Genomic DNA, 19333 nt, shown 5'->3' on the forward strand with positions numbered 1-19333 from the left:
CTACAGCAGAGAGGTGGTCAGCGGGATGTGTGATTGTCCCTCTCTACTCGGCTCTTGTGAGCCCCAATTCTGAGTACTGTGTCCAGGTGTGGAGCCTCAGTACAAAAAAGAATATGAGATTTTGGAAAGGTCCCGAAGGAGGGACAGGAAATGATCAGGGGGCTGGAAGCTAGCCTCCCTATGAGGACAGGCGAGGAGTTGGTTTGGTTCAGCCTGGAGAAGAGAAGGGTTGCGGGGTGAACTCATGCAGCCTTCAATACCTGAAGGGAACTTATCCCCCAGCGAGATAAACTCTTCGAAAGGGCTGACAATAGCAGAATAGGGCAATGGCGTTAAGTAACAAGAGGGAGATTTTAGTTGGATGTTAGGGGAAGTTCTTCACTAGGAGAACGGTTAGGCCCTGGAACAGCTGCCCCAGGCCAGTTGGTTGATGCCCCCGTCCTTGAGGTGTTCAAGGCCCCAGTTGGACGGGCCCCGGGCAACCTGATCTGTAAAGGTGTATTTGGATGGCCCTGCCAGGCAGCGGGGGTGGAACTACATATCCTTGATGTCCCTTCCAACTGGGTCATTCGTATTCTGTGATCTGTGATTCATCGAGAACAGCAACTTTAACGAGTAATAACGATATAAATCTTTCAAAGAAGTCGGCGGGGACAAGATTGAATGCAGGACAGCTGGCGAACGCTCTTCCTCTGCGGCCATGAAGTGCTTAGAAACAGAACCGCAGCAGTGCGCTCTGGATCTGGATCTGGATCTGGATGGTGTGCCCCGGTGGTGCAGTGGTAGAAGTCCACGCTTGCAACACCAAGCCCAGTTCGAATCCCCCTGTGGCGCAAGTGTAGATAGTGCCGCTCTGCTACAACAGAGCTCAATCACCGGGGTTGGACTCGATGATCTCTAAGGTCCCTTCCAACCCGCACCAGACTGTGATACTACGATACTATGAGACTGTGAGACTATGATACTATGATACTGTGATACTGAAGCAAGAGCAGAAGAAATAAAAAAAAAAATAAAAAATATGAACACCACTCTCCTAGTGAAGAACTTCCCCCTAACATCCAACCTAAATCTTCCCTCTTTTAACTTAAAACCATTTATCCGTGTCCTGCTATTGTCAGCCCTTTCGGAGAGTTTACTCCCCTCCTGGGTCTAAGTTCCCTTCAGGTATTGAAAGGCAGCAATGAGGTCACCCCGCAACCTTCTCTTCTCCAGGCTGCACAAACCCAACTCCGTCAGCCTGTCCTCATAGGGGAGGTGCTCCAGCCCCCTGATCATAGAAGTCTGTGATAAAATTATTACATCTATGGATGAAGGATGAACTGTAGACTCTGTCTACCTACCGAAAGCCTTGTGGATTTGGATGTCTGCTGCAACAGTAGACTTCAAACGATATATTTTAGGTGTGTGGAAAAGGTGTTTGGATTGTGACTCTTGAAGGGATATTATAAGGGTTAAAGATTCATTATGTTACTCATGTTCATATGATTAGTAGTAAATTTTTCAGGGGTCTGTCCTGGAACATTGCCTGTTTGGTACTTGTATCCATGACCTGGAATTAATGCTCATCGCTCAGGGTGCAGTTGATTCAGCAATGACCTTGCTCTGGGCAGGATATTGGAGCACAGACCTTCTGAGGCATCCCTTCTAGTTTGAAGTGATTCTATAGCTCTGAAATTAGTGGTCTGTTGCCTTTAAGAATCCTGCTTTTGTTTTTTAAAAGGTTGACTATCGTCAGAAAGCTGCAGCAGCAGGTAGAATTCCAACAAACTATCTAAGACGAGAACTTGGTACTACTGATAAAGAAATTCTTACAAGCAGAGTAATAGGTAAGCTGCAGTCATTTTATTTGCAGTACTTTAAAATATTTCATCATATCTTGTATGTTTGAAAAGAGGCAGTAATTTATAACTGCATCTCGTGAAGTTGTTTGTTTCTGCAGTAATATCAGGAAAAAAAAAACACAACAAAATTGCTCATGTTAAAGTTTAACAGGGCTAATTAAAAAAAATTATGTCAGCTAGGGCTTTTTGTGCATATTTCTTTATATATGTCTCTGGATCTCGAGCTTCCACGTTGGCACCTCTGAGATTATTGTACTTAAGTTCTCATCCTAATGAGAGGTCACCTCTCCAGTTGCACATCTATTTGGAGAGACTGAAAAAACAGACAAGGTAAACTTAGAAGAACTTAGACACCAGCTTACTGAATGGTACATGTTCATTCAGTCTGAGCCTCTCCGTTCTGACTTTTGAAAAGTCATTTGCTTCATGACTTCAAAAATCATATGCTTCTCATAAAAATGACTTTTCAAAAGTCATTTCTAGCACAGATAAAGATTATTTCATGGATAAAATAATGCCTTGGAAATTCAACATTGGCATAAAGCTGATGTCAAATGCATCAGCGTTTTAAGAGTGCGCTTTTGAGTTGAGAAGAACTCTAAGGCCTAGGTTGTTACAGATAAAATTAAGTTTACAGATAAAATTAAGAGCATCTAGGCATCTTGGAAGTAACACAGGTGCTTTTGTTGTTTTACCTTGAGGACTGTATCTTTTTCATGTCTTTTCATTAGAGGTGTTTCTGGTAATAAGATTATAACCATATAACCATTACAGACCATAAAGACTTCTTGAAATGTTTTTATCCTGTGTTTTATGACGGTGGATATACTCACCCACATGTCTTATTTTCCTTTGAGTGCTGATGAAATTTTAGCATTGATTATATGTCGTACTAAATTTCTTTCTGGGTTCTCCGCTCTTTCTCTTCTTGTTTGCTTGAGTTGTTCATTTAAATGATCTTGTCAGCTTCTTGTGGAGTTTATTAGAAGATAAGCTGGATTCTGGCTACTGAAAATTGAACGTTTGAATGTTTCTTTTGCAGATAGGTCAATCAGACCGCTCTTCCCAGTAGGCTATTTTTATGATACACAGGTAAGTCACAGTCATTCACTGTTGCTGCCCTTAGAATGGAAGAAAATCACATGCGATTTAGAAACTACTTTTAGAAAAGCAGTTATTATTAGCATGAAGGCTGGGTTTGTGCTTCGAAAAAAACAGCCTGATACTGTAATTCTTCCTTTTACTTTTTTTTTTTTTTTTTTTTTTTTTTTTTTTTTTTTTTAAAAACATTTTTATTATATACTAGTTCTCAAATTTTGTTATAGAGGTACAGAGACAAGTTCAAAAATGCTGTGTACAGCAAGGGAAAGAAGAGATAATAAATGTTACATGATGTTGCTTTAACATTAGTGTTGTGGTTCTTTTGCATTAGCCTCCTGACTTAAGCACCTGAACTGGCTTTTCTTTGTAGGTAATCTTGTATAAGTTTGTGAAATGCTCTATTTTATTGTGTTGAGCTTTGTAATGATAGCTAATACAGATGTATAGATCAAAATTATTTATTGTCTTTTATCTTATGCCAGATCCTTTGTAATCTTTTAGCAGTAGATGGTGTCAATGATCCTGATATTCTGGCAATTAATGGAGGTAAGAGTGCTGTTAATAACATACAGCTTGTGTGATCTTATTGTAATCACTTTGGGCTAATAGGGATTTTCATCTTTTTATTCTAGCTTCTGCAGCTCTTGCTTTATCTGATATCCCATGGAATGGTCCTGTTGGTAAGTACATATTTTGAAAGCATGGGTGACCTGAACATGATGGAAGAATTAGGCTACAGTTGGCTTCTTTTGAAAAAAGTTTCAATGTAAAGGCTGCTATCTTTTGTTTAAAGTAGTGAAATTCACCTTATGGTGAATAGAATTTTTTACTTCCAATCTTTATTTTTTTTCTGGACAAAGTTCATTTTGAAATATGATTGGTTTTAAATGTATAATTTTTAAAGTAAAATGATGCCTTAAAATAATTGTTTTAAAATTTTATTTTAATAATAATTCTCTGGAGTTTATTTCTAGGTGCAGTAAGGGTAGGACTGGTTGATGGAGAAACTGTAATCAATCCAACACGAAAGCAGATGTCTTCTAGCACTTTGAATTTAGTTGTTGCTGCAGCCCCACAGAACCAAGTTGGTAAGCAGGCAATAATTATCTCTTGAATGTTCAGTTTGAAAATCAAGTAAATGCCTCATTGTAGATGTTTTTCTGATCTTTGAAAATTCTATGCTTAGACGATATTGATAAAGAACTTTTAGGTAAAATAATTTCCATTATATTTATACCTTTTAAAGGAAATGTGTATTTTCTTGGTTAAGTTATAGATTATTATTTAAAAACAAAAAAACAAAAAAAAACCCACAACAAAACGGTAATTCACTTTATTTTTAATTTTCTGTTGATAGTTATGTTGGAAGCAACTGCTGAGAATATACTGCAGCAAGATTTCTGTCACGCAATCAAAGTAGGGGTGAAGCAAACCCAGCACATAATTCAAGGAATTCAACAGCTAGTGAAAGAGCGTGGTGTTGTCAAGAGAACTGTTCAGAAATTATTTGTTGCTCCTGAAGAGATTGTGGAAAGTGCAAAGAAGTAAGTTGGAACAAATAGTTTTGGTCTGATGTCTATTAATTTGCTCAAAAATATATATTTAAAGATTATCTAGTCATCTATGATAAAAAGCTTGGAGTATCGTTCAGCAAAGTCATCTTCTAAACTTTTAGAATTTCTTGCAGCATTTCACAGTCAAAATTAGGGACCCTGTCTTCAGCTCTGCTTTGATGCTTGGTGAGCAGAGCAGGGCAAAACAAGTGGCATAAAAACTCAGTGCAAACTGTATGCCGTTCTTGCGAAGTGCTGACACCAAAAGCCCATGTTGTGTGGCTTTTGTGAGCTTTATCATGGAGGAGATAAGAAGTAGGGATAGCATATAAGATGGACAGCTGGGGCTAGTAATGTTTGGGAATGGAAGTCTGGTGTTTTCATGCTTCTCATAAAAATGTTACAACTTCAAAAATTTAAAAAACAAATATGGAAACACGGTTGTACTTTAAATCATATTTTCAAAAATCCTTTATTTTCTTCCTGCAGACTTGCTTTTAACAAGGTCTATGCTGTGTTCACAGATTTTAGCCATGATAAAGTAAGTACAATTCAAAAATGATCTATTTTTAATATAATAAAGCTATTAAGATTTAGTTTTTGTTCTCCTTTGGATGTATGTGGAGTAGTAATAGTAAATTGTCTTGTAAGCCCTTATCTACTAGAACTGATTTGTAACAATACGTATCAATGTCTGAAATTACATGAAGGTTCTATTACTTTTACTTTGAGTTTTACAGAATTTCAATACAAACCCAACAGCAGCCCAGATTTCCTCTGTTCTTCTTTGTAGAGTTAACTAATAGCAAATCCTGTGTTCTAGATTTCTAGAGATGAAGCAATTAACAAAATAAGGCTTGAAACAGAAGAGCAGCTGAAAGGTATTATTTCTGCTTTCCTGGTATTAAAAGCTTAACTGAAACTGCCTAAATGTAGTATGCTTTTTTTTTTTTTTTTTTTTGGCAGAGTTATCTTAGTAGTTGTCTATAATTCATTTTCTAGTTCCAGTTATAATTGCTTTTTCTTTTTTTTTTTTTAATGCCTAGAAAAATTTCCAGAGGCTGAGCCTTATGAAATCATGGAATCTTTCAATGCAGTCTCAAAGGATATCTTTAGAAATCTTATTCTGAATGAATACAGAAGGTAAGTATGTCAAACTCCATGCTAAGTAATAACTTTTGAATTTTTTTTTTTTAATTTATTTTTTTAATCTAAGACCGTAGTTTCTTTGATCTCATAATTCCTGCTTCTCACTTTAGGTGTGATGGGAGAGATTTGACTTCACTCAGAGATATTAAATGTGAAGTGAACATGTTTAAAATGCTTCATGGATCTGCCTTATTTCAGAGAGGTCAAACACAGGTAGTATTCTTTTTTTAATGTTAAAAAGATGTTGGAACAAAAGGCATTGTGTGAAATATAGTGCTGTTCATATTTAGGAAAGCATTTGGGTGACTTTTAAACTTTTCTGGCATTTGCCTAATTGAGGTATTTGATACGTGGGGCAATGTTAAATTTTACGTATAGTGAGATCCTCTAAATGAAACTTCATATATTAAAAAATACATAACTGGACTAAAAAGGAAATAGCACAAAAAATTACATTAATATGATGATATGAGCTGTTTGGATTTTTTTAATTCCTTCCCAAAAGTAGGGGATAGGTAGATTTTTAAGATTATTCTTAGGATCTACATGGAGGATCTGAGCTGGGGAGCTACAGACCTGTTGGTCTGACCTCGGTGCCTAGAAGAGTTATGGAATAGATTGTCTTGACTGAGATAACATGATATTAGTAAGATAACTGGGAGATTGAGCCCAGCCAGCATGGGTTCATGCAAAGTAGATCCTGCTTGACCAGTCTCCTTCTATGATTGATTGACCCTCCTGGTGGTTGAAGAAAAGGCTGTTGATGTGGTCTGCATAGACTTCAGTAAAGCAGACGGTGTCAGTGTCTGCCACTGTATTTTCCTGGAGCAGCTGGCAGCCTGTAGCTTGGACAGGTGCACTCTGAACTGAGTAAAGAACGGTCTGGATGGCCAAGCCCAGAGAATGATGGAGAATGGAGTTAAATCCAACTGGTCTCTGATCACAAGTGGTGTTCCCTAGGGGTTGATGCTTGGACCTGTTCTGTTCCATATCTTTATTGATGACCTGGATGAAGAGATTGAGTGCACCTTCAGTAAATTTGCAGATGACACTAAACTGGGAAGAAGTGTCCATCTGTCTGGGGGTAGGAAGACCCTACAGAGCGATCTGTATGGCTGGGTCGCTGAGCTGAGGCCAGTGGGATGGAACTTAACAAGACCAAATACTGGGTGCTATGCTTTGGCCACAACAGCCCCAGGCACTGCTACAAGCTTGGAACAGTGTGGCTGGAAAGACAGTGTAGAAGAAATGGACCTAGGAGTGTTGGCTGATACTAAGTTAAACCATGAGCAAGTGGTGTGCCAAGGTGGCCAAGAAGGCCAATGGCATCGCAGCTTGTATCAGGAATGGTGTTGCCAGCAGGAACAGGGAAGTGATCATCCCTACGTACTCAGCTCTGGTGCAGTGCAGTGCAGTGTTTGGTGTTGGGCTCCTCATTACGAGAAAGATACTAAGGGCCTGGAACTTGTCCAGAGAAGGGCAGCGGAGCTGTGAGGGTTCTGGAACTCAAGTGTGATGGGGAACCAGGGCTGTTCAGTCTGGAGAAGAGGAGGCTCAGGGGAGACCTCATGGCTCTCTGCAATGACCTGAAAGGAGGCTGAGGTGGGGGTCAGCCTCTCTCATGTGTATCTAGCAACAGGACTACAGGGAATGGCCTCAAGTTGTGCCAAGTGGAAGTTCAGTTTGGATACTAGGAAAAATGTCACCTCTAAAAAAGCAGTGAGGGATTGACACAGGCTGTCCTGGGAGGTGGTTGAGTTGCTGTCTCTGAATGTGTTTGAAATGTGTAGATGTGATATCAAGGGACATGGTTCAGCATGGTTGTCTTGGTGGTAGGTAGACAGTTGGACTGAATGATCTCAGAGGTCTTTTCCAACCTTGATGGTTCCATGATCAGGTCCGTTATTTATGTATTAAACATCTGTTTTTCTTGAAAGATTCAACTGTTATTGTGACTCACTGTTGGGTATGTGGGTAGCTACAAAGACTGATTTGCTCCATGTTTTTGGGTCCTGGATATCCTGCTAAAAATAACTCCTGTTGTAAGTCTGTGCCTTGCTATTTGACACACCATTGTCTGCACAACTAAGAACCTTGATTCTTAAATTAGCTACTTCTGTTTTACAGCACATGCTGTTAGCTTTTGACTAACTAGGAAGTATTGAATTGGTATTTTTAGATGTGATCACTTGTAAGATCATTCAGTCTTTTCAAGTCATGAATGTATGAGATGTGAAGAAAAAGTGGTAGGTGGTGCCGTCGTATCTGTTGTTGTAATCATTCTTTTTTTTTACATATTTTTTACCAGTATGAGAAGAGTGTTTACATTGTTTTCTTATTCCAGGTTCTCTGCACTGTTACATTTGACTCCATAGAATCAAGTGTAAAATCAGATCTCATCTCAACAGCTGTGAGGTATGTTTATCTTTGGATGTTTTTTTTGTCAGTGGTGAGAACGTAAACGCGTTCATATAAGTACTCGTCTTATAAAAATATGTTAATTCTACAGACACACATTTGAAGTTCAAGGGTACTGCAAGTCGTGTCCAGTCTGGTTTTGAGAGAAAGAAAATAGCAAATGAATTTTGCATTTGTAAAACTGCATCAGTATGTCAGGTCACTCGTGGAAAAAAGAAAAGTGTGTGTGTGTATATATATTATACAGCCGAGTTTTGTAGATTAGCATTTTTATTTGTTGTTAAGTGTCAGTTCTTGGGATAATTAGATAAAATTTTTGACCATAGGCATCACTCAAGTGCAATGAGGAATCTTGTAGACTTTGATTTTTTTCTTACTTAGTGCTTGTATTTCTTAGTCCTTATTGAAGTATGTGTAGTAAAATACTGGTTCTTGAAGTTTGTCTTATCATTTGATGGATCAAAATGAGCATAAAATTAGAAAAGCTGTTTAAATGATGACAGTTGACATATGATACTAATTTCTTTGTAGACCATAGTTTTAATACAGTTACTGAGGGGGGAGGGTGGGAACAAAAGTAACAACTAATCTTTAGAAAAGAAAGACAAATTGTGAATCAGTAGATTTGCTGGTTTGGTCAATTTGTAAACATAGCTGAATGTAATCTTACTTATTATGTGACTTATAGGATGTAAGATGTGTTCTTCTGATGTATTCTTGTGTGTTTTAATTAATAGTGGAATAAAAGACAAGAACTTCATGCTTCATTATGAGGTGAGTGTTGTATTGTGTCACAGCTGTGCATGATTTCTGTGAGAGCTTCTGGTCTTGCTTTTAAAGGTGAAATTGGTCCCTTTCAGGGATGTTAATTATTTCTAGATCTAAATGGAACTTCCCTCTTGTTCTGGGAATTAACGCATGTGTAAAATAAACTCTATATTAGCTAATCTCAACTTGCTAAGTGGTAGATATTGTTTGGTTGTTTTGATCTTTTTGTTTTGTTTGTTTCTGTTTTCTTTTCACCTGGGATGCGCCAGAACTTTAAAGTGTGTGTTGTGAAGTGGAAAAAATAGTAGTTTCCTGTATTGGAATTTCTTTCTTTTCAACAGTTTCCTCCGTATGCAACTAATGAGATTGGCAAGGTTACTGGTGTGAATAGAAGAGAACTTGGACATGGTAAGATAAGACTCCAGAAGTTGTCTGATGTAAGCTTTAATATTTTTGTCTGATTGGTTTTCTTTATGGCTCAATTTTTGCATTTGTTTTTACCAGGTGCACTGGCAGAGAGAGCATTGAAACCAATTATTCCCCAGGATTTTCCATTCACAATACGAGTTACTTCTGAAGTCTTAGAGTCAAATGGTACTATGATTTTCTTAACCTTTGAGAAATGAGAGATGAAGATTGGTTCTTAAAGAAGCATCTAGATATAGGCATTTTTGTAGGCCACAAATTTAATTGTTCTAAAATTTGGTAGCTCTACTATCTGAAGTACTTTAAAATGGGGAGAATTCATCTAGTCATAAATAATAAACCCTTCAATTTGTATAACAGCACAGTGTCACTATGAGATGTAAGTTTAAATTTGATTTTTTTAGTAAAAAAGCTTGTACTAAGGCCAGTTATTCAGTGTTTATCTGCAGCTGTCTTACAGATAACATCTGTCTGTTTATTCTCATTTCCCCAGTTTGGGAGAAAGCTATTGATTTAACCTTTCTGCAGGTTCCCTTCTGTGGCCAGGAGTTCTGTGAGGTCCACCAGCAATTTTCTTAGCAGTATAGTGAGATCTGGTGCCAGGAAGGAAGAAAGGGAGTAAGCCCCATCTGCAGTTGACTAGTCCCTAGCTTACTTATCTAGAATATTTAATATCAGTTATAATGCTTGTTGGTCTACTTTTGGTTTCAGTATCGTGAAATATTCAAGATCTTACCCATTTTTTTATGAAGGGCTTCTTCTGTAGAAACCTTCTGGCTAAGTCTTGTTATTTTTTATGGTGCGTGTGTTGATGTATTGTATCTTATGGTTAGCAGAGAGGTCATTTCCAGGTGGTCATGGAAGAACATAAATGGCAGATTTTATTTCAGATGCTTTTGACCAATGTTTAATGCTATTTTTCCTTATTTTTCCCTTGTATTCTAACTCCTTAGGGTCTTCGTCAATGGCTTCTGCATGTGGTGGAAGTCTGGCATTAATGGATGCAGGTACAAAGTGTGGTACTTATAAATTGCATATTGTAATACATTAAAGTATTTTTTAAATGATCCAAGCTTATAAAAATGTATTTTTTACTACCATTATTAGGAGTTCCTGTATCAAGTGCAGTGGCAGGTGTAGCAGTAGGTCTTGTTACCAAATATGATCTGGAAGGAAAAGATCTTGAGGATTACCGTTTGCTGACAGACATCCTGGTGAGTGCTTCTGGCACAGTTGTTTCTGTTGTTGCTTCCAGGTTTCTTCTGTAACGTTTTATCCATGTAATTCTAGGTGTTATTTCTTTTAAGCTCTTAGAAGCTTTCTGTTTTCACTGAATTTTGGAAGAAAGCAATTCATAATTGTTGGATGCTTTAGTGTACTGAGAAGCATAATATGCTAGGAGGAAAATGAGCTGTTGGCAAGGTTGTTGAGGAGAAAAAAATGCACATTATCATCCTTCCTCCTTTGGCAGTCATTGGTAGAACCAAGTCAACTGTAGATTAGTTTCGAAAATGAATCCATAAAGGTTCTTAATTTATAAAAAGAGAAAGAAACTGTATTCATTTGGAACAGTGAGATAAGATTGGTAATGGGGGAAAGGGAAAAATCTGAAAAGCGATAACAGCTCTGCAGGTGACTTCAGGTCCACTTTGTGGCTTATTGACACCTAGAACGTGCTTTTGATATAACGAGCTTTGGCACTGAGATGTGTTTATGCCAATTTGTTTTTTTTCCTGCTTATACCGACAGGGAATTGAAGACTATTACGGTGATATGGATTTCAAGCTGGCAGGTACTAGTAAAGGAGTAACTGCCTTGCAGGTATACTAACAGGAAATACTGCTATAATTAATCTTCAAGAAGATTCTGTCTAAAAAAAACCAAAACTTTCCCTACATATTGATGTCTCTGAACTGTTCTCACATTAGGTTGATCTAAAACTACCAGGAATACCAATAAAAATTATCATGGAAGCTATTCAGCAAGCTACAGGTACGTGCACATGTTTGCATCCGTTATAAAATGTATTAATTTTTAAGCTGTGCTTTATTTTCACTTCAGACTGGAGAAAATGAGGAAGAGTCCTTCCCCCCTCCCATCCCATCCCATATATTATGGTTCTATGTTTTTGTTAGAGGAAGAGATCAGCCTCCAAAGAGCTTGACCCTTCGCAGTGCAGTATTTTGTATCATTGTATGTAGTATCAATGAAAATATATGCTACTTCTAGAGGTTACATTTCTACTAAAAGAAGGTTAAAAAATAATAATAAAAAAAAAATGCAACTGGTGTCACCATTGTAGGAGCAGTGTTTGCATTTTGGGGAAAAAAAAATGCATTAATACTTGTAGCAGCAGTCTGTGGAGAAAAATCACTCATACAGAACTGCATCAGGGTGGTGGTATGTATTATGAAGTATTTGCTTCCTGTATTTTGGAGTTGCTCGATGCAAAGAAATGCAATTCTACTGAGCTATGCCAGTTAAAATAAATAAATAAATAGTCATGCACTCAAACCTTATGTTGGTGAGGTGGAGCAGGGGGTTACCCAAGTTGTGTTAAGTTACTATGATACTTTAAATTAGGCAGAAGGCAGATTTTTATAAGTGGATGCTTATCTGCTTTTAACTTACTCTTAAGTTTGTTGGTTTTGTTATAATCTTTTGCAAAACTGCTATTTCTTTTTTTCCCAACCCCTGCAGCTGCTAAGAGGGAGATCTTACAAATCATGAATGAAACACTGGCAAAACCCAGGCCTAACAGAAAAGAAAGTGGACCAGTTGTAGGTAATATTAGTTGTGTGTTGATACGAACTTATGCCTTTTAATAGTTTTTAAGCAGCTGTTATGGAAAACAGCTCTTACTAACAAATCTCTCATTTTTCTGTCGCTACTCCACTGGGGATAGTTCTTGATTTGTGCTTTGAGGTGAATTTTTTCTTTTTGTTGCCTTGAGGGCAGTATTGTACCTTTATAGTAAACACCAGAAAGCAGAATTGAGTTGAAGCTGTGTGAAACTCACGAAATCAAAATAGATGTGAATGTCAATACTGCAATGGCTTGTGGTAATTTATGCTCTAAGTGCTTACATTCTATATTTTCATTTATTTTAATTCTTAAATGTAATTTAATCACTGTTCAGCATATAATACCAATAGCTGTTAAAAATTAAACATAAATGAATTAGACTTGATTTTTGTGTTGGTATTTGGGGTTATCATATTTAGCACTTGCAAAGTATCTTTACATGCTCTTTCAGAAACCATACACGTTCCATTATCTAAAAGGCTAAGATTCCTTGGTCCTGGGGCCTATAATTTGAAGAAGTTGCAAGCAAAGACTGGTAAGACATCTTTGTTTGCTGTGATAATTTGTCCTAATGTGTTCTTAGTGTCTTTTCGCTATATAAAAATTATTAGTGTAGAGTTCTGATTAATGGATATTGGTAGCACAAATAGTATTGTCACAGCTGCTGTTAAGCATTAATGCTGTCCTTGTCCTTTTGGAACTTAGAAGCTTAGACTTCCCAAGTGGTTTAGTACAAGTGACATTTGTGCTCCAATAAGACACCTTAGGAAATACTCAAGAAGTACTGTTGAGCAAAAAAATATACATTGTGATGCAGACTGCATAATGGTTTATGTTTTCAGACTTGCGCATTCGACTGTTCCAGTGCTCAGTACTAATCAAGCATTTCTTCTCTCTTTGCTAGACATGCTTGTGTTTTGAGTTAAGATGCACTTGAGTTTGCTCAAGTGTGTAGCTTCTCCTTAGAGATGTTTGCAGTTCATCTTGCAGTGGAAATTTGCAGAAGTATGATTCACTTGTGGCAGTGTTTCTTGGGGCTTACATGAGAGGTAGTTAAATATCTTTCTAAGGACCATTTCGTAGATAATGTTGAATGAGCAGTGGAGAATCTGATGTGTTACAAATGCGTTTCAGGATAGATAAAATATATGCAGCTACTTTGTCTATGGTCTAAAACTTTGTGATTAAGAAGGGATATTGAGTCCTTCCTATTGTTCACGCACTGTTTTGCTAGCATGCTGTGAAGAGTTTGTATATATTGTTAATGTGCTATGTTAGAAATACAGTGCAGCATCACAGGGCAAGGGCAATCTGAACCAGGGCTCAAACTGATAACAAGTGGTGTGAGACTCTCGCTACAAGTTCCCTGAGCTTGTTGTGTTGCTGGAACAAATGAATCATTGCATTCATGGATGCTTAAAGACAACTTCAGAAAGTGCTGCTGCAAGTGTAAGAAGAATAGAGTTATTGTGTTTCGTGGAGTTTTTGTGTTTGTTCACACCCAAACCAGCACAACTTCTGTCCATATGATTGACATCAGTGAAACTATATCTAGTCCACTTTACTAACAAGATAACTGTAACCAACATCCAGCCACTGACAGAGGTGTTTGTGCTGTGATACTATTAGACGCATCAGTCTTTTTCTGAGTACTTTTCTGTAAGCAGAGATTCTTTTCTTCTTTAATATAGTAAATGTCTAATTCTAGAAAGCTACTTCTAGAAAACTTTAAAATGCCTGATAATTTAAACATGTACTTAGAAGATGTTCTGCTTCAGCTGCTGTGGACTTGAAATGCTTTATCTAGCTGGCTTCTTTAGTGCTTATTAGGGACACAAGCTCTCCTTTGAGTGGGAAAACTAGTCTGGAGGTGTGAAGAATTTTGCTGTGCAATCTTACTGTGTTCTGACTGAAGCACTTCAATTTCTACTAACCATTAGTGAAAGCTTTAGTTTCATTAAGATGGATATTCAATTAATTTTTAATTTCTTACACTTATCTTGAGAGGCTATAGCTTAATGTTCTTTCCTCTTACTAAAAAATTATAATAAAGAATAGTTTTGAAAACGTGGATGATTTTGTGTGGGGGCACAACTTTGTCCAAGCATTTGACAAGCATACCTGCAACATGGTTGCTGCAGAAAAGCTGTCTGTCACAAAGAATATTTGAAATGATTATAACAGATGTCTGTCAAAATATGCAAGATGATTTTGCTCTGCCAGTCTTTACTAGCTGTGAATTTTCTGCTTGCTGAAATTGTGAGGATGTTCCCCGACATATCTTCATTAACAAATTTTGTTTCTAAGGTGTAACATTAAGTCAGCTGGATGAAGAGACATACTCTATGTTTGCTCCCACACCTAGTGCTATGCATGAAGCAAGAGAATTTATCGGTGAACTCTGCAAAGATGATGTAAGGACAAACTTTTGTTGTTAGTTTTTTCAGGTTGTATTTTTTGAGTATATGTCTTACTGTTATATCTTTTTTTCCCCTGTAGCAGGAAATTAATTTGGAATTTGGTGCGGTTTATACAGCCACAATAACTGAAATAAGGTATGAAAAGTGCTCTGAAGTTGAATTTAGTTTACATACTTGGGTATGTTGCATGGGGTAAAATTGATTATTCTAAAGGACATTGAGCTCATGTTGGTGACTTTGGCACTTGCATTATTCCTGATGTTTTGCTGTGTTGAAAACATTCTCTTCTCAATATGGCTGTTTATTTTTGCTACTTGATTTTTAGAATGTCTCTTTAAATTATGAACCTTAAGGTCTTCTTTTGCCTCTTTATGAGAGGGGTGGTTCGAACTTGCTTTTTACTTTTCTGTGAGGACAAACAAATCTTGTATTGAAATTACATGTGCTTTATGGATGTTCTGCGTATTGCAGAGCAATACATTTTAATAACATCCATCCACTTTCAATTAAGGAGAAATACAAAGACGTGTTTGGTATAAGACTTTTTTAATGGTAAGTAAAATCTTGTTACTGTAAAGTTTACTGGAGCTTGTTTTGGAGACAGTTTGCAAAATAAGTTGCATACAAATTTCTCTCATAGTATTTTGAGATAACAGTACTATTCTCTGTTTCAGAGATTCTGGAGTGATGGTGAAATTGTATCCAAACATGACACCAGTGTTACTTCATAATTCGCAACTTGATCAAAGGAAGGTAATACATGCTTAAATTAGTGGAAAACAAACCAACAGTTGAATTTCTAGTTCATGTCATTTCTCATTACACCTATTGTACATTACCTTAGTCTCCATACATAGTGGAATTTTGGAGTCTTAGTCTAGCAGCATCTTCCTGTTGAACCTTTGTGCTATATTAGAGCTACAGGCAATCTAACTTCTGAGTGCTGTGGTCCTGCTCTTGATGCTATTAAGCACATCACCATCTTTAGGTCTAATACCCTTTTCTGTGTAACACAGCAGTTGCTCATTAGCTTGTATTGAGCCACTTAGGTCCACATAAAGTTGCCTGATATGTAACATGAAGAAAAATGTATTGTTCTTGTTTTGCTCTTTTTTTTCCTCCTGAAAACTTTGTTGGTGTAAATCGGTAGCAAAAATTCATGTTATAGACAGAGGCAAGCACAGAAGAAAGGATTTGGTCAGTGCTGGGAAAAATACCTGCATTTATTGCTGACAGAAGAGCAGGGAGTGTCTTAAATAAGTAGAAGTGTGGTTTTAACAGATGAAGATGTAGGAATTATTTAAATGTAACTGTCAGCTACATTTTTTTTTAATAGTGTAATCTATATCTAATCTATATAAATGATCTGTTAATTAGGTTCTTGCAGTCTCTGGCTTGGCAGCAAACAATAAGTAGATATACTAATATTCTTTTGTTTCTTACTGTCATGCATTCTGTACATTAGCCAACAGTCCTTTGTAAGGTACATTGCTAAGAAGCTTTCTTCCTGCCTTGTTTGTGAGGAAAATGCACCTGTGATTTCTTCCTTCTCCTTCTGTAAGATGATTGCCTCTTCCAAGTGACAGTAGTTGTTTCAGGCACCTCATAGTGGTTTGCAGTTCATACTTTAAAACATTAGCACTGTATATAACTATATATGTGTATATGATTATTCTTAATTCTCTACTGGTGAGACAGCGCAGGTCTAAGTTCCTGCCTTGCTGTTGCTGAGATGATAATTTGTGTCAACTGTTAGGGAAAGAATATTTCCTTTCCAGCTACTGTTACTTGGTGTTTATGTTCATCTTTTACCATAATGCGATACAAAGCCATACATTGTTTCTTTGGTATATTTTTACAGAAAAAAAATCTACTGTAGTTAAAAGGATTCATGCTGTGCTGAATCCCTAAAAGAAGGTATTTTCAAAACAAAACATTAAAAAAAAAAGTAAGATTAAAGTGTTTTTTGTTTGTTTGTTTGTTTTTCCTGAAAAATACTGTGTTCTAGATCAAACATCCTAGTGCCCTGGGATTAGAAGTTGGACAAGAAATCCAGGTAACTTTATGGACTTTAAATTGATAACAAACTGACATTCATGTGTTATTGTTTTTGTGCTTATGAAGGAAATGCTGTGCCAGATTATTTTCCTGTGCTGATAATTTAAAAAAAAATAAATCAGAGTTTTTACTGTCCTATTCTTGCTATCCTAAGTAGCGTATTAATTTGACTGAGCAGAATAGACTTGAACAGTGTCTGTTGTATGTGATTTTCTTTGCATTAAAAAAGTAAATTAAGGAAAATGCCAGTTCTATCTCTCTAAGTTGTTCACTCTCATGTTGTTATTTAATATAACTTTATAATGTTTGAAGCATTGTGGTGGTCTTAAAGTGACAAGTTTTCTTAACAGGTTAAGTACTTTGGACGTGACCCAACTGATGGTAGAATGAGGCTTTCACGCAAAGTTCTGCAGTCACCAGCCACGACTGTGCTTAAAACCCTTACGGACAAAAATAGTATTGTCCTGGGAAGTACTGCTCCAGAGTCATCTACTTCACAGTGATAAGTAAGGCTTCCAGAAACATGAGAGACAGCTCTATACTGTACCTTCCTTACAAGCACTGTATAGAATTCCATCTGTCTTATGCTGTACAGTTAATCTTTAGCGATGTGGGAATACTGCTTGTCAGCTGTGTTACAGCTTTTCATAAGGGGCTTGATGTTGTACAGTGTGTTCAAATGTCTTGACAGTTTCCAGCTTCATAGACACAGTCTAATTTCTCCAAAACCAACTTATCTCTTAAACATCTATTTAAGTATTCAGTCTTACCTAACATGCCACCAGAAGTGTTTCTGAATTTGGTGCCCTGTAATTAGGTTACAGAGTATTTTCTATTTCTTCCATTATCTACCAGGACTTCTTCCTGAAAATATAAGCCATCTTCACCTGTGTCTGCAGATGTCTTCACAAGAATCTGAATATGGATAGGAGTAAACCATGTTTTTAAAACAGTTGCTGTTCACGCTTAAAGGTGATGTGGAACATCAAAGTCTTCAAACTGACTGAAACACCATTCAAAAAAAAAACAGAAACAAGCAATGCTCCTACCTTATGTATCATGGGTGAGAATCTAGAAGCATGGAATTGTCTAGATCAAAGAGCAGATTGCTGCTTTATTTTTTTTTTTCTACAATTGCTTCATCTGTCAAGATTTTCTTCTTGCTGTCATCTCAAGATAAAATGTGTAAAGATGAGAAGTGCTGAAAAAGTACTTCTGGAAGAAGGAATTAGCCTGTGAATTTGGTCAGTGAGGTATGTTAGCAGTTGAGGTGTACTTGGCCAAACCAAGTTCTACTGGCATGTCAGACTACACGACTGAAATGTTGAGCAAAATGTGTAAACCTAAAGATTATCACCTTTATCATGACTGTTTCGGATAAATACATCAATGACTGCCATAGGATTCAAAATCACTAAAATTGATTGTGTTATGTTGTCAGACTTACTGATCTTTGGAATGTCAAAATATTTCCCAGGGTCTCCCTAGAACTTCTTGTTCTTGTACTGTGAAATACAGACCTTAAAAATGCAGGAGAGATCCCCTCTGATGCACTCACATTTGTAGATATGTCTCATAGGAAAATCAGGTTTCTAACAGCAAGTGGGCTCTGGACCTTTGAAGGACAAAAAACAAAACAAACAAAAAACACAACAAAACACTGGGGAGAAATGTGAATTTATTGTAAAAGAATCATTTTGTCTTTTTTACTCTGACCTAAAATATTAAAGAAAAAGAAATGACCACATTTTTTTTTGTAGTTGTCTTTCATTAAGTCATCTTGATCATTTGTAAGGACTGTATTCTTTTATTTCTTAGTAAGAATTCTAATGTCTTTGCTTATTACAAGCTAGCTAGCTTGACTGGTAACCTAGTTGTTAGATAATGTTCTTGATAGTGTTAATGAAATTGTGCTTTTTCAAGGTGTAGTTTCTCATGATTATAGTAAACTTGCTGTAAAGTTCCTTTTTGTAGTGGGACAGTTAAGAAAATACCATGCAGAATACTTAGGAATTTTTTAGCTAATACATTGCCAATAAGGTGCATGCATTTGAATCTGAAAATGAGAACCTGAAGAACGCCGTTGGGGGACAACGGGTTAATGGCTTGTGTTTGTCCCTGTGGTGGTCTCAGTAACTGAATTATGGGGATGGTGGGGAATTTGTTCAGTGGAGGGGGGAAAATGTGTATGTTTCCATGGGTGAAACCTCTACAGTCAAACTGACTTTCTGCGCTTGTTAAAAGTTCTAGGCCCTGTGGAAAGGGGTAGAAGGAGATTTTTGCTTGGGAAGTGTCAGGGAGGAGTACAGACCAGCTGCTCTTCTTTGAGGAGAGGAGCTCAGATGGAGCCAGGAACTGAGCAAATGAGGGATGGCAGGTTGGCCACGTTGGTCTGGAAGCTGTCAATTGCAGCAGGTTGGGCTGTGGCTGGAGATGCTTGCAATTTCCCTTCAGGTTATCAGCTGTGATCAGAGAGCAGGTATCTATTTCTTCATGTTTGAAATACTGAGTTTCTTCAGTTTGAAACTACTGAGATAACACACTTTTCTATATAGTTACCAGCCTGCTTACCCATACTTATAAGATGTGCACAGAAAGAATGTTCGGGATAAGCACATCAGATTGTTCTCAGAGCATCTCTTGTCCATTGCAAATAACGGTAATGATTTTGTTTTCAGTGGGAGTGCAATAAAACGCACATCGTAGCGTTGGCTTTTGGTGCTGCTCTGCTGTGGCAGAGGACGAGTGGACAAAGGAGATACTGTGGACCAATCCCGGTGCTATTTTGTGA

The 19333-nt window shown here is 37.2% G+C and overlaps 1 protein-coding gene across 1 annotated transcript; it reads left to right on the plus strand.

Annotated features, from left to right (window-relative positions):
* The first annotated feature begins 700 nt into the window (after nt 1-700).
* Nucleotides 701-18072, plus strand: PNPT1 (polyribonucleotide nucleotidyltransferase 1). Its single transcript, XM_032443260.1, has 27 exons — nt 701-832; nt 1721-1829; nt 2887-2936; nt 3428-3491; nt 3578-3625; nt 3920-4033; nt 4303-4489; nt 4988-5039; nt 5322-5379; nt 5545-5641; nt 5758-5860; nt 7992-8062; nt 8803-8839; nt 9175-9241; nt 9338-9427; nt 10213-10266; nt 10367-10473; nt 11009-11080; nt 11188-11251; nt 11960-12043; nt 12516-12599; nt 14372-14478; nt 14564-14619; nt 15159-15237; nt 16493-16540; nt 16893-17048; nt 17398-18072. Exons 1-26 carry the CDS (start codon nt 701-703, stop codon nt 17043-17045), a joined length of 2187 nt encoding a protein of 728 aa, XP_032299151.1. The 3' UTR covers nt 17046-17048; nt 17398-18072.
* The last annotated feature ends 1261 nt before the right edge of the window (nt 18073-19333 follow it).

Source organism: Coturnix japonica, chromosome 3, assembly GCF_001577835.2.
Source record: "Coturnix japonica isolate 7356 chromosome 3, Coturnix japonica 2.1, whole genome shotgun sequence".
NCBI lineage: Eukaryota > Metazoa > Chordata > Aves > Galliformes > Phasianidae > Coturnix > Coturnix japonica.

Coding starts and splice junctions, on each gene's coding strand:
- PNPT1 (XM_032443260.1), top strand. CDS start 701: ATGAAGTGCTTAGAAACAGAACCGCAGCAGTGCGCTCTGGATCTGGAT. Junction 2,937..3,427: donor GCTATTTTTATGATACACAG/GTAAGTCACAGT, acceptor ATCTTATGCCAG/ATCCTTTGTAATCTTTTAGC. Junction 9,242..9,337: donor TAGAAGAGAACTTGGACATG/GTAAGATAAGAC, acceptor TGTTTTTACCAG/GTGCACTGGCAGAGAGAGCA.